This window comes from Stegostoma tigrinum, chromosome 5 (assembly GCF_030684315.1).
Source record: "Stegostoma tigrinum isolate sSteTig4 chromosome 5, sSteTig4.hap1, whole genome shotgun sequence".
NCBI classification, from domain to species: domain Eukaryota; kingdom Metazoa; phylum Chordata; class Chondrichthyes; order Orectolobiformes; family Stegostomatidae; genus Stegostoma; species Stegostoma tigrinum.
Window position 1 is genome coordinate 21,502,439 of NC_081358.1, and position 13,249 is coordinate 21,515,687.

At 41.2% G+C, this 13,249-nt stretch overlaps 1 protein-coding gene across 5 annotated transcripts in view; it reads left to right on the forward strand.

Moving 5' to 3' along the window:
* pag1 (phosphoprotein membrane anchor with glycosphingolipid microdomains 1) overlaps positions 1-12,081 on the forward strand; it is a 159,165-nt gene extending 147,084 nt beyond the window's left edge. For all 5 annotated transcript variants that reach the window (XM_048529727.2, XM_048529728.2, XM_048529726.2 and 2 more), the window contains one exon: positions 4,224-12,081. In XM_048529727.2, the coding sequence (XP_048385684.1) occupies positions 4,224-4,589 (366 nt within the window). In that variant the 3' untranslated portion in view covers positions 4,590-12,081. The remainder of the gene's footprint in view (positions 1-4,223) is intronic.
* The last annotated feature ends 1,168 nt before the right edge of the window (positions 12,082-13,249 follow it).

Consider the following 13,249-nt stretch of genomic DNA (forward strand, 5'->3'; position numbering starts at 1 on the left):
ATGGACAGCCCCAAACATTGAGACACGGGTCTCTCCTCCCTTCTGAAACCTGCCCGTCCTGACGCAATCCCTTCAGATCCACCACCACCTCCCAGTCATGACCTCACTAGACACAGAACCACCGCCTCTCTCCTCCAGTCTGACCCATCTCGGCTGGGATTAACACAATTCCTCGCCATCCCAGTCCCATCTGTACCCAGATCTGACACGCTCAACCCCTCACCAGATCCCAACAGTAATGCTCACTCCTCCCAACCCCACACACCCCAGCCCTGCACAATATGACCCCTAATGAATCCAACCCCCAGGCTTCCATTGACCAGACCTAACTGTCCCTGGCAGATTCTAGCCTAGCTGGACCTGACCAACATCACCAAGCTGACCACTGCTGGTCACGACCTTCACTCTGCCATTCTCACATACTGATCACTTAATCTACACTACCGACACCCTTTCTCTCCCTGTACTCCATCCCCCCCACCATAGCATAAATGCTGCCTCTTCCACATTTCACGTCAGCTCTGAAAAAGAGGCATCTGCAAAACATTAGCTTGATCTCGCTTCGTGAATGCTGTCTCACTCTCTGTGATTTCCAATATTTTTTGTTTGCTTTGTGTAATTTTTCTTGTGTTCTATGATGATCCCCGCTGACAGTATTACTGGATAAGTCAGATCCCAGAATGAATTCTAGCCTGATGGATCTTTTACTTAAGTTAATGTTGTGGTCATTTTTCGGAAACATATTCCTATGAGGCTACAGAGTTTCTTTAACAGCAGAAATTTATTATGCAAAGGACAAAAACAAAAAAAAACACGTTTTCTAAATTTAGAATGTGGTTGAAAAAAAGTCTTAAAATGTGAAGCAAAACAAAGTTTCAAACTATTTTCCAACACCATCACTTTACAGTACTTCAAATCCGGAGAAGTTACCCCTCTATAACAAATCTTTAAGTTTGACACAACTGAGCCTGTCTTGTTCTTTCCTATGAACTGTGACGTTTTCTTACATGAATACCTAAAAATTGAGAGTTTAGACTTGCTTAGCTTTTTAGTTACCTGCGGATGTCTAAACAAGTATTTCAAGTCAAGAAGTTGCACAAAATATGTTTCTCCACTTGGGTAACTGTGCTGTCCCTCTGTACTCTTTTAATTTGAAGACAACCTATATTTACTTTAGATCCCACTCATGACTCTTCAAAACCTTCAGTCTCTGAGTTTACTAAGCTAATGTGAATGCTTGATTATTTCGAACCAAAGCAAGCTAATGGCCTTCAATGATTATGCTTCTTGTTTTAAACAACACAGAACAAGCAATCTTCCAGGGAGCCCTTGTGCTCTGACACATACATATTGGATTGGGTGTTCCAGAAGGACTGTCTAACCGAGTTACTTTTTGTAAAACTTCAATAAGATAACCTACCCATGTGTCACTATTTCAAAATACAAAATATAAATCATGATCTAAAAATTATAGATATCATCAGACACTTTTTTTATGGTTGCTGTTCCAGAATTTGCTTTGTTATCATGCCAGTCACGCTTCAGATTAACTACTGATTGTGTGCTCTTGTTCCTCCATCTATTTTGAGTAGCTCAAATATTCTGTCATTTGCTGGTTTGTTCTTCCAGTAATTCCAACTCATTTTGAAACTTCTGGTTTTACATCCTGGATTCTTCAAATTCGATCAAATTTTTAGACTTCTTACTGTCTCGTGTATTTTCCTTATTCATAACCTACTGTAGTAACTGTGCAGCTTTTTGATTTGGTAATTTTTGTGGAAACCTGGACTCTTCTACTTGCTGCTTCTGTGGCTATTTGGTTTCTTCTATTTCCCATTTGAGTTCTATCCCTGGAGCATAGTTGCTGACTCCAGATCTTCCTGCAATCTTTTGACAAGAATGATGGTAAAGAGTGTGCAGTTTATCTTGCTTTCATGCTTTCTTTCCAGCTCTTCACTCACCTTTGTAAGCTGAGTGGAGGTATACTGTAAAGACTTCACCGTCCTTCTGATGATATTCTCAAATTTATCCCGTACTGATGTTCAGCCTTTTAGTTGAACTTCCATTTTGCTCTTCACAGCAGAGCGTTAAGATTTTATCTCCACCAATTCAGAAGGAAGTCAAATGTTCTATTCTACTTTCTGGAAGTTTTTCCTGGAATAGTAAGCCACAGTTTCTGTTGAGTACCTAATATCGATTGAGACAAACGATTGTGACTAATGTGAGACCATGGCATGCTATTTCAGCGGAGTCTGTGGTGCAGAACATCTGCCATGTCTGGGTGAAATGATTGTACTTCCACTTCAGCATGATTGAACTGCTCATGAAAGTTTGTCAACATTCTGACAACATTCCTTTGACTTTTCCTTGCTTGATGATGTTCCAGCAGATGCCCTGATCATTGCATTTCCTAAGTGAATTAAACTAGCCTCTGGAATGCTTAAGACAAAACTGTGTTTTCAAGATTCTTCAGAATATGTTGAGGATGGTTTCATGCACTGTTGCATGATGTAAAACTGTCAAACACTGTTTCACCTGTACATTAACTTGCTCGCTGGCTGTTCGAGCATGATAGACCTTAAAATGTCTAGCAAAATGAAGTTCATTTTATTTCCCAACACCATCACTTTACAGTGATTCAAATCCAGAGGTTTTACGCTTCTACTTCAAATCTTTAAATTTGACATAACTGATTCTGCCTTGTTCTTTCCTGTAAACTGTGAGGGTTTCTTGCATGAATACCTAAAAACTGAGAGTGAGGCTTTCTCAGCATTTTAGTAAGCTGCAGATCTCTAAACAAATATTTCAATTCAGGAAGTTGCATAAAATAAATTTTTCGACTTGGGTAATTGTGTTTTCCCTCTGTACTCTTTTTATTAGGAGAGATTGTTAGACGGTCTAATAATAACTCTCTAGCCAGAGGTTGATTAACTCTGTGGTTTAGTTTATTTAAAACAGTAAAACACAAGCTATGAATCAGACTCAAGAATAAAGCAACTGATTTCTCTGTGTGCAGCTTGCAAAATCTATAGCAGACAGATTGGCAGGCAGAGTCACAACATGGTTTACTCAACACTTATGAAATCCTGAAGGTTGCCTTTTAAAGGCACAGTAAACCCACAACAGAGGTGTTGTCTTTCAGGTGAAATGTTAGGCAATAGCGCCAAGTACCTGGTTCGGTGGTATAAGCTCCCATGGCATTATTTTGAAAAACAACTGGTGGATTATCCTCAACAACAAAACCACAAGTTGCTGGAAAAACTCAGCAGGTCTGGCAGCATCTGTGGAGAGAAAATTAGAGTTAACATTTCTGGTGGATTAACCTGGTATCCTGGTGAAAATTCAAGCTTCAGTTGACATCACAAAATATTGAAATATTGAACACATTATTGGGACATTATGACACTGCTCTTTTGCTGTGCAGCAATTAACAACAATTCTTACATTATAACAGTGATGATACTTCAAAAGTAATTAACTGACTATAAAGCATTTTTAAATTTTCAGTGGAAACGGAAAGTTCTGTGTAAGTAAATACAAGTTGTTTTATATACAATTTTCCAAAATCTGAACTCTGTTGTTTACATTTGTATGAATCAACAAGTTCTTCCACTGTTGTCCTAAAATGAGTTTATTCCGTAGATTTATTAGTTGTTAACAAGGTAATGTTTTCAATGTTATCGATTTATAATTTCACTTAAAGAAAGTAGCGCATTCTTGTGAAATGTGGCAGTTGGCATACAGGTAAATACTCCTCTATGTTTTACATAACTATTTGTATTTTAATAATGGCATGCACATACAGTTTGACTGTAGATTGATCTCACAAGGCAGCAACCATGTACAGTAACTTTAAGTTGAGAAGTTGGTTCGAAAAATCTGTAAGGATATGCATGATAATCGTGATCATGACAAATAATACCTTAACTCTTCAAACACTGTTTCCAGCCAATTTCTCTTTAACTCTTGTATTGCAGTGTCAAAGTTTGAGATAATGAGATATGTTAAGATTTAGAGAAATTCACATTACAATTGCACACTCCAGTGGAAGAATACTTTACTAGTTTAGAATTTGTAGAAATTAATGTTTGATCAGTCGGCATTAGAGTAGAATGTTTTAGATTTGAACTTTTAACACTATGTCTAAAATCTATCAAATACATTTTTGTGTAATTTGCTTTATACATCTAAAATTCTAAAGCTGGATAACTGTTTCTTTCCAGATTTCAGCCATGTACTCCACTGTGAATAAACCTGCAAAGACGTGGTCCCAAGCAGAGGCAGAGCAGGAAGGTGGGTATGCCAGCATTGATGAGGTGACTCCACAACGGCGCCCATCTACAGCCAGTCATCTGTATGCATCTGTAGCTGACTATGACAGAGAACCCAAGGTTGCAGGTCCAAATCCATCCGTAAATGATGCAGGGGAGGAGTCTGATCCAGGATATGAGCCTATCAGAGCTCCAAAAGAGGAATCTATAGACAAGGGGATTGAACCCAATGAAAATGGATCTCAGTGCAATGAAGGAGAGCATGACTATGAAAGTATACGGGAATTGGAACAGAAACAAAAAAATGAACAATCCTAACGTTTAACTGCTGGTCATTTAGCACAACTGAGAGACACATTGTAGCCAATTACTTTAAAATTTGCTTGGCATCTCTCATACTAGGTATCTTAAGAACGGAGTTTAAGGAGGAAATATTTCCTGACTCCAATGTACTTCTGCGCCAATACATTAATGAAAATTGCTTTTATATTTGTTTAATTTGTTTTTGAGGGGGAGGGGGAAGAATAATTCCTAGGTGTCTGAACAGGATAAGTCACTTGGTGATTTTCTTTTATGTGAACCTGTTTGAGGGAACACAGTAACAGATCAAATTGCAAAAACAAAGAGCTACGTTCAGCACAACTGTGTTCTTTGCACAATGCAGTTGGGTGAACTCTACTTACGTTTGGTATATTTTATTTGGGAACAGAAAAACATGTATTTTCATAAATTAAAGGATTGATTGAGTAGCAACACAAAGCATTCTTCTTTTGAGAGAAATAGTAGGATAGTTCTTCTTTTGATGTATGTTCATTAGTAAATAGCAACATCGAATAAAAACCATTCAAAAATGAATACTTGTGTAAATAACCAAATAAGGAGAAAGGAAAAATTTAGATGATTATGTTTCAGATAAATTAGAATTAAGTATATCATTCAAGAGGGCTTACCACAATGACTGTGTGTCATTAAGATTTTGTTGAGACCCACAGTTGGTTTCTCTAATTGGCACCAATATCTTCCTGTACTCTGACAGAAAAACAATTATGAAGCAATTTTCTGCCTTTCATTAAATGTAAACTTTATTTTGACTCTCCAAAATAAATCAAGAATGTGTAATATTAGAAAGCGAGCTACAAGACAAGATGCCTTCATTCATCTACAAGCAATAAATCTTCTGAACTGCACTTGCAGCTCAAATAATAGAAAAGGACTAACTCCCCAGGTCAGATCAGGTCTATTCAACACCAAACATTTGCAATGTCTGGGAAGAAGACAAAATTCTCTTTTAGATCTCAAATTCTGCATCAGAAACCTGTATGCTTTCTAATTTCAGGCTTTGCTGGTAAGCCTCATAAGCAAATAAACTGTTGGTTCACCTATCTGAAGGAAAACCACTTTTGAATGTTGATATATAGAAAGCATTTAAAAATAAACTCTGCCTTCCTGTGTATCAGCTTAAATGTGCAGCTCCTCCAAAGATCTCTCACCAATATCTCCTAAGATGGTAGTGATACAGCTGTATTTTAATCCCTTTGGAGCAACCTGGCCCGCCCTTGTTCTGGCTATGACCTGTTGACAAACAGGGAAGGCAGTTTGAAATTTGCACAGATCTGGTCTGGTCAGCACACATCAGTGTGGTTGACTCTTAAACTGACCTCTGAAATGGTCTAGCATGTTATTCCATTCAACGGTGAATATGGATGGGCAACAAATGCGATCTTTGCCAGTGATGTCCATATCCTATGAAGGAATGAAAAAAATAAATTGTAAAAAGCTGAGTCTCACCTATCATCCTTGTGGCAGATACTCTACTAGTTACAGCCAACTTGAAAATTTAACTCTACCCTCTTGTTCTTGTCTATTAACCAATTCTTGATTTATGCAAATGTACGACTTTACAATTCATGAACCCATTTGCGCATCAACATTTTCTGTGGCACATTATCACATACCTTTTGAAAATTCCATCTACTATACCTTTCTCTGTCTATCCTATTAGTTGCATCCTCAAAAATTACTCATAAATTTGTGAAAATACTATTTCCCTTAAAAAAATCCTCATTGACTCTCTCTGATCATACAATGAATTTCTAAATGTATTGTTAAGATTCCATTAGACTCTAGCATTTTCCTGACTTTCCTGAAGCAATGTTGGGTTACTCTACTGACAAAATGGTAAAGTCTAGCTAGACACCAAAGTCAATATTCATTCCATTATTTTGTAAAAGTTGCATAATAATGCAATAAACTGCTTACTATAGTTTGAGTTGGGGCTTACTGTGCACAAATAGGCCCACTGGCATGAACTTCAATATTAGGATCATATATAGGATCTTAAGTCGTTTCAATTTAAACATTTTTGAAGTCTCTATATTCTAGTTATCTTTTTTAACCTCACAAGGTGCAATTAGCATTGAAAGCACATTTAGGTATTCATACCAATGGTGGTTCTTAAAAAGGTACATTGGAGAATTGTAACTCAAAATTTGAATGTTGTGACAATACATAATGCACAATTAATCCACAAGTAGGCGTGATAAGTTAATCATTTTAGCAGAATCCTTTCTCTACTGCTGACATTGAAAATATATCTTTCAATTGCAGTAATGTATAGAGCAATGAAAGATCTATGGTAGGTTGTTTGGAATCCATGAATCATTTGTTATAAGATATGTTAAAACAGGTATTCGCTGGAGCAGAGAAGGTAGTGAAATGAAATTGATCTAAATGATCCAACTCTGTTAATAGAACTTGATGTAAAATGCCTGTAGTTTGTAAGCCTATTTACCAACTACACTTGTTGTGTGGCAGTATTTGTGAACCTTTGTTATTTATGTTCATAACAACATAAGGTACTTATTCCAAAAGTTTTGTATTCACTTTAAAAACACTTTTGTACTTTTTAAAATTAGAAGATATATTTGCATATAGTTTATTTTACTGAAGACTAATAGGATAAATTTCTAAATCGTTTGTTGTTGTAAAATGAACAGTTTTTATTTTGTTTCGTTTTACATGTTGAACAACGTCAGTGTGCATGTTTAGTAAAATGGATGAGTTTTAATTAAAAATGCTTCAACAAACATTTTCTCAGCTGGGCAGTAAAAACATCTGCATCGTTTGCATTGCAGGCATGCAATGATTTGTCATATCTGAATGTGTCTTACATCATGTTGAGATTTTGGGAAGTAAAAACTGGCGACCATTTTTAATGTAATAAGGCAACATTGTTATTTTGCATATTTGGTATATTACTATTTGTGCTGAAGTTTCTTCATCACAAAATCGATCCTTAAGTTGAGTGAAATTTGGACCTCTGTTATCAGTAGGTTTAGAATGAATCATGTTGATTTTCTAAATTAGGAGAGGAAGCTACTGCCAAGTACTAACCTCACTTCCTCGTCATTTTCCCTTCTCTGTAAATATACAGCTAATATGTATTGGAGCCTTTATTTGGATTTATTGTCAGAAGCCTCATGATTACTTGTAAGATGTCTTTGTCCTCTGACTATAGTCATGGGACCATGCTATGATTCTTCAGTATATAAATGCTGGTCATATTATTTTGATTAATTATACATTTCATTCAAGCAGGAAACAATGCACAGTGCCCCCTTCCTGATTTACCTTGTCTTTTCTCTTCTTGTTTACAACCTTAACGTTTTGCAGACACTAAGGGCAGCAGATGCTGGAAACCAGAGTCAATAGATGTGAAGCTGGAAAAGCACAGTAGGTTAGACAGCATCAGAGCAGCAGGAAAGTCAGCATTTCAGGCCGAAACCCTTCATCAGGACTGGGCAGTGAGAGGGAGGATGGTGGGGTTGGGGGTGTAGGGTGGGAGCGATGGAGATAGGTGGATGCAGCTAGGAGCTCATTGTGATTGGCCAGTGGGAAGGATGAAGTGGATAGGTGAGTAGGAAGATCAGATCAGGGAGGAGAGAAGGAGGGAGAAGGCTGGACATTGGATAAAGCTGAGGGTGGAGGGATTTTGAAGTTGGTGAAGTCAATATTCAGGTCATTGGGCTGAAGATGAAATATCAGACGTCATTCCTCCAGTTCACGTTTGGCCTCACTCTGACTGCAGAGGAGGCCAGGGGAGTGGAAGGGGGAATTGAAATGGATGGTAACCAGGAGGTCAGGTTGGTGCGTACAGAGCGCAGATGTTCGGCGAGCCATTCCCCAAGTTTGCATTTGGTGTCCCCGATATGGAGGAGACCACATCTGGAGCAAAGGATGCAATAGAGCTGATTGGGTAAAGTGCAGGTAAGTCCCTGCTGGATCTGGAAGGATTGTTTGGGGCCTTGGACAGAGGTGAGAGGGGAGGTGTAGGGACAGTGTAGCACCTCCTGTGGTTGCAGGGAAAGCTACCGGGTATAGTGAAGGGGTCATTGGGGAGGATAGAGCTGCCAAGGGAATCGTGAAATGAAATGTTCCTGGAAAAACGGACAGGTGTGGGGAAGGAAATATCTTTTTGGTGATGGGATGTGATTGTAGGTGACGGAAATCTCGGAGAATGTTGCATTGGATTCAGAGGTTTGCGGGATGGTACATGCGGACTAAGGGGACTCTACCCTTGTTGGGGGAAGGGAGCTTGAGGGCAGAAGCGCAGGAAATGGAAGAGATGCGGTTGAGGGCATCCTTAATTACAGAGGAGGGGAAACTATGGTTTCTAAAGTAAGGGATATCAAGAATGTCCTGGAGTAAAATGCCTCATCCTAGGATTAGATGCAGTGGACGTGGGGGAATTATGAATGTAAGATAGCATTTTTACAGGAGGGTGGGTGAGAAGAGGCGCAGCCGAGGTAGCTGTTGGAGTCAATGGGCTTGAAATGGCTGTCAATGTGAGTCGGTTTCTGGATTTGGAGATGGAGAGGCCCAGGAAGTTGGGGAGGGGGAGGTGAATTTGAGGGCATGGTGGAAGGTGTTCGCGAAGTTGATGGATTGCTGCAGCACGTCACGGGATCAGTCATCGATATAACGGAGAAAGATGGTGCGGGTGTGGTTGCAAAAGAGGGACTGTTCCACGAATCCTACAAAAATGCAGGCATAGCTTAGGCCCATGTGGGTGCCCATGGCCACCCCTTTGGTTTGTAGAAAGTGGGAGGAATCTAAGGAAAAGTTGTTCTGCCAAGTGAATGAGACTGTCAGTGAAGGGAGACTGGCTGGCAGATGAAGAAGCAGAGGGCTTTTATACCCTCCATGTGGGGGACATAGGTACATAGAACATTACAGCACAGTACAGGCCCTTCGGCCCTCGATGTTGTGCCGACCTGTCATACCGATCTCAAGCCCATGTAACCTACACTATTCCATGTACGTCCATATGCTTGCCCAATGACGACTTAAATGTACCTAAAGTTGGCGAATCTACTACCATTGCAGGCAAAGCGTTCCATTCCCTTACTACTCTCTGAGTAAAGAAACTAGCTCTGACATCTGACCTATATCTTTCACCCCTCAGTTTAAAGCTATGCCCCCTCGTGCTTGCTGTCACCATCCTAGGAAAGAGGCTCTCCCTATCCACCCTATCTAACCCTCTGATTATTTTATATGTTTCAATTAAGTCACCTCTCAACCTTCTTCTCTCTAACGAAAACAGCCTCAAGCCCCTCAGCCTTTCCTCGTAAGACCTTCCCTCCATACCAGGCAACATGCTAGTAAATCTCCTCTGCACCCTTTCCCAAGCTTCCACATCCTTCTTATAATGTGGTGACCAGAACTGCACACGAGACTCCAAGTGCGGCTACACTAGAGTTTTGTACAGCTTCACCATAACCTCTTGGTTCCGGAACTCGATCCCTCTATTAATAAAAGCTAAAACACTGTATGCCTTCTTAACAGCCCTGTCAACCTGGGTGGCAACTTTCAAGGATCTGTGTACATGGACACTGAGATCTCTCTGCTCATCTACACTACTAAGAATCTTACCATTAGCCCTGTACTTTGCCTTCTGGTTACTCCTACCAAAGTGCATCACCTCACACTTGTTTGCATTAAACTCCATTTGCCATCTCTCAGCCCAGCTCTGCAGCTTATCTATGTCCCTCTGCAACCTGCAGCATCCTTCATCACTATCCACAACTCCACTGACCTTAGTGTCGTCTGCTAACCCATCCTTCTACACCCTCATCCAGGTCATTTATAAAAATGACAAACAGCAGTGGACCCAACACCGACCCTTGCGGTACACCACGAGTAACTGGTCTCCAGGATGAACATTTCCCATCAACTACCACCCTCTGTCTTTTTTCAGCAAGCCAATTTCCGATCCAAACTGCTATATCTCCCACATTCCATTCCTCCGCATTCCTCTGTACATTTTGTACAGGTGTAAAGGGACTGTGTGTCATTGGGGGGGCTAGGGAATTGAAAGTTTTGGAAAAGCTGGAAAGCGTGGGTTGTATCCCAAATGCAGGTAGGGAGTTCCTGGATCAAAGAAGAAAGAATGAGGTTGAGGTAGAGGGGGACATGAGCTTAGTGGAGCAGGAGCAGGCAGAGACAATGGGCCAGCCGGCGAGGTTGGGCTTATGGATTTTGGGAGGAGATAGAAACGGGTGCTGCAGGCTTGGGCAGCTGTCAGGTTGGATGCTGTGGATGGACGATCTGTGTGATCAGGGGTACGGTGATAATCGAGGGGACGATAGAGGGAGGTGTCAGGTGTCTGGCCTCAGCGATGGAGAGGCCAGTGTGCCATACTGCCACTGCGATCCCTTTGTCGGTGAGTTTAATAGTCAGGTTAGGGTTGGAGTGAAGGGAGCAGAGGGCTGCGCAATCTGGTAGGGAGAGGTTGGCATAAGTGAGAGGGATGGAGAGATCCAAGCAATTGATGTGGTGGCAGTTTGGGATCAAAAGGTCAAGAAGGGGTAGAAGGTTCCAGGAAGGGGTGTCCAGGAGGATGGAGCTTACTGGAGGCAGGAGAATGGGTCATTAGAGGGTGGGTTGGATTCCCGTTCAAAGAAATAGGTGCAGAGGCATAAAAAGAGCTTGACATTATGACATGCGCATAATTTGTCTACATGTGGGCACAGGGGAATGAAGGTGAGCCCTTTGCTCAGGGCTGACTGTTCAGCCTCAGTGAGGGGGAGGTCTAAGGGTACATGGTGAATACCCAACAGGGCTTGGGGCTGGGGCTGAGTGTAGAATTGGGGCTGAGGGCAGGCATGGAGACTTCATCAGGATTGGGTAGGTGCACTGCAGCAGTCATGTAGGCAGAGCACCTATGGTCTGCACACACCAACAAACCTGGCCTCCCAGTTACCATTTGTTTTAATTCCCTGTCCCACTCCCCAGGCGACATGCCCATCCTTGGCTTCCTCCACTGCCAGAGTGAGGCCAAACATAAACTGATATTTAGCCTTGGGACCTTACAGCCCAATCACCCCAATATTGACTTCAGCTTCAAAATCTCTCCACCCCCAGTCCCAAGTCCAGCCCATCCCCTCCTCCTCAGCTCCCTGACCTGGCCTAACCTGTCTATCTTCCTCCTCCTCTATCAGCTCCACCCTTCCCACTAACCAATAATATCCTACCTGCATTCACCTATCACCATCCCAACGACCCTCCTGCCGGCCCACCCTCCTCCCTCTATTTATTTCTGGGCTCTTCCCATCCCCTCCGTCCTGATGAAGGCTTTCAGCCTGAAACATTGACTTCCCTGCTCCTCGGATACTGTCTGACCTTGATGTTTTGTATTTGTTCCTTGACTGTGATTTCTTGTTGTATCAAAAAAAATACATGTGGGAATTGATGGATCGTGTTCAGATGTGTGAACAATTGGTAACATAAATTGTTAAATAAAGATAAAATTTGTTTAGGTCTATACTGTTGTAATATATTAACTCCTTTTGATCCTTATTTGGTATGCTTAAATGTGATATTTTCACAGAACTAACTGCAAAACCTTTCATTGCAGTTGGAATGCTTTCTTTGCACCACAATTATTTAACAAAATTAACTTTCAGTGAAGCAATTCTTCATCATCGCAGTCTTAACTGGCTTGCTTAACATTCTGAGACTGTTTAGCTCGGTTCTGTGGCCCACAGCCACGATACTGTCTGTCCTTCTATTCCATTTCTATTGTATGCCAGAGAATAGACACCTAGTCTCCTCAATCTCCTTGTAGGCCAGTGCAAACATCCCAGGATGCAGTCTGGTAAACCTACATTGCAATCCATCCCTGCATCCCCAGCCACTATGACCTCATTCCAAATTTAAACTGGTTTGATCCCTCAGGAAGACTGAAGGGGATGGAGGGAAGTGCTCTTGGGTATGAGTTAGAGCAGGAGCACAGCTGTTGTAGCTTGGCTATAGCTCCCTTGTGACCATTGCTACAATGGAAGTTGTAACACCAGAAAGTGGGAAGCCCTATGCTATGGCAAGTATATTCTCCCTTAGGCTAGAGGACCAGAACTGCGCATAATACTCCAGCTACATTTAATCAATGTTTTATACAATTGAAATGAGGCTTTTGCTTCTGTATTCATGCAAGAAATGCTAACATTCCATTTGCCTTCCAAATTGCTCGCTGTGCCTAAAAATCCCGGGGACTTATTCCCTGAAGGCAGAGACAGTAACCAGTTGTTGTGTGACTGATTATTGATGAAAAATGGCATGGCTCCAAATTCGGTTTGTGACAAGCAGGCTCTGCCTATGACACAATTCCTCCCCCAGTTCTTCATGTTTCCTGTTTTCTTTCTGTCCTGTGGCCATGATGACCTTTCAGCCTCCTTCCCATTTATATAACGACTGATAGCCCAACTTTACCCCCAGAGCCCCCATCTTTGTAAATTACCATGCTTTTGTTGGCCCCACACTGTCTCTACGTAAAGGCTGGAGTTACCATGATTTATTTGATCCTTCTGGAGCTCCCAGGATCCTCCAAATCACTGTGAGGTTCCACTGTACCACACACAACTATCCTTTATAATTGTCACTACTCCCTCAGAGCCCCAGTACAATGAAAAGAGAAATTGTCT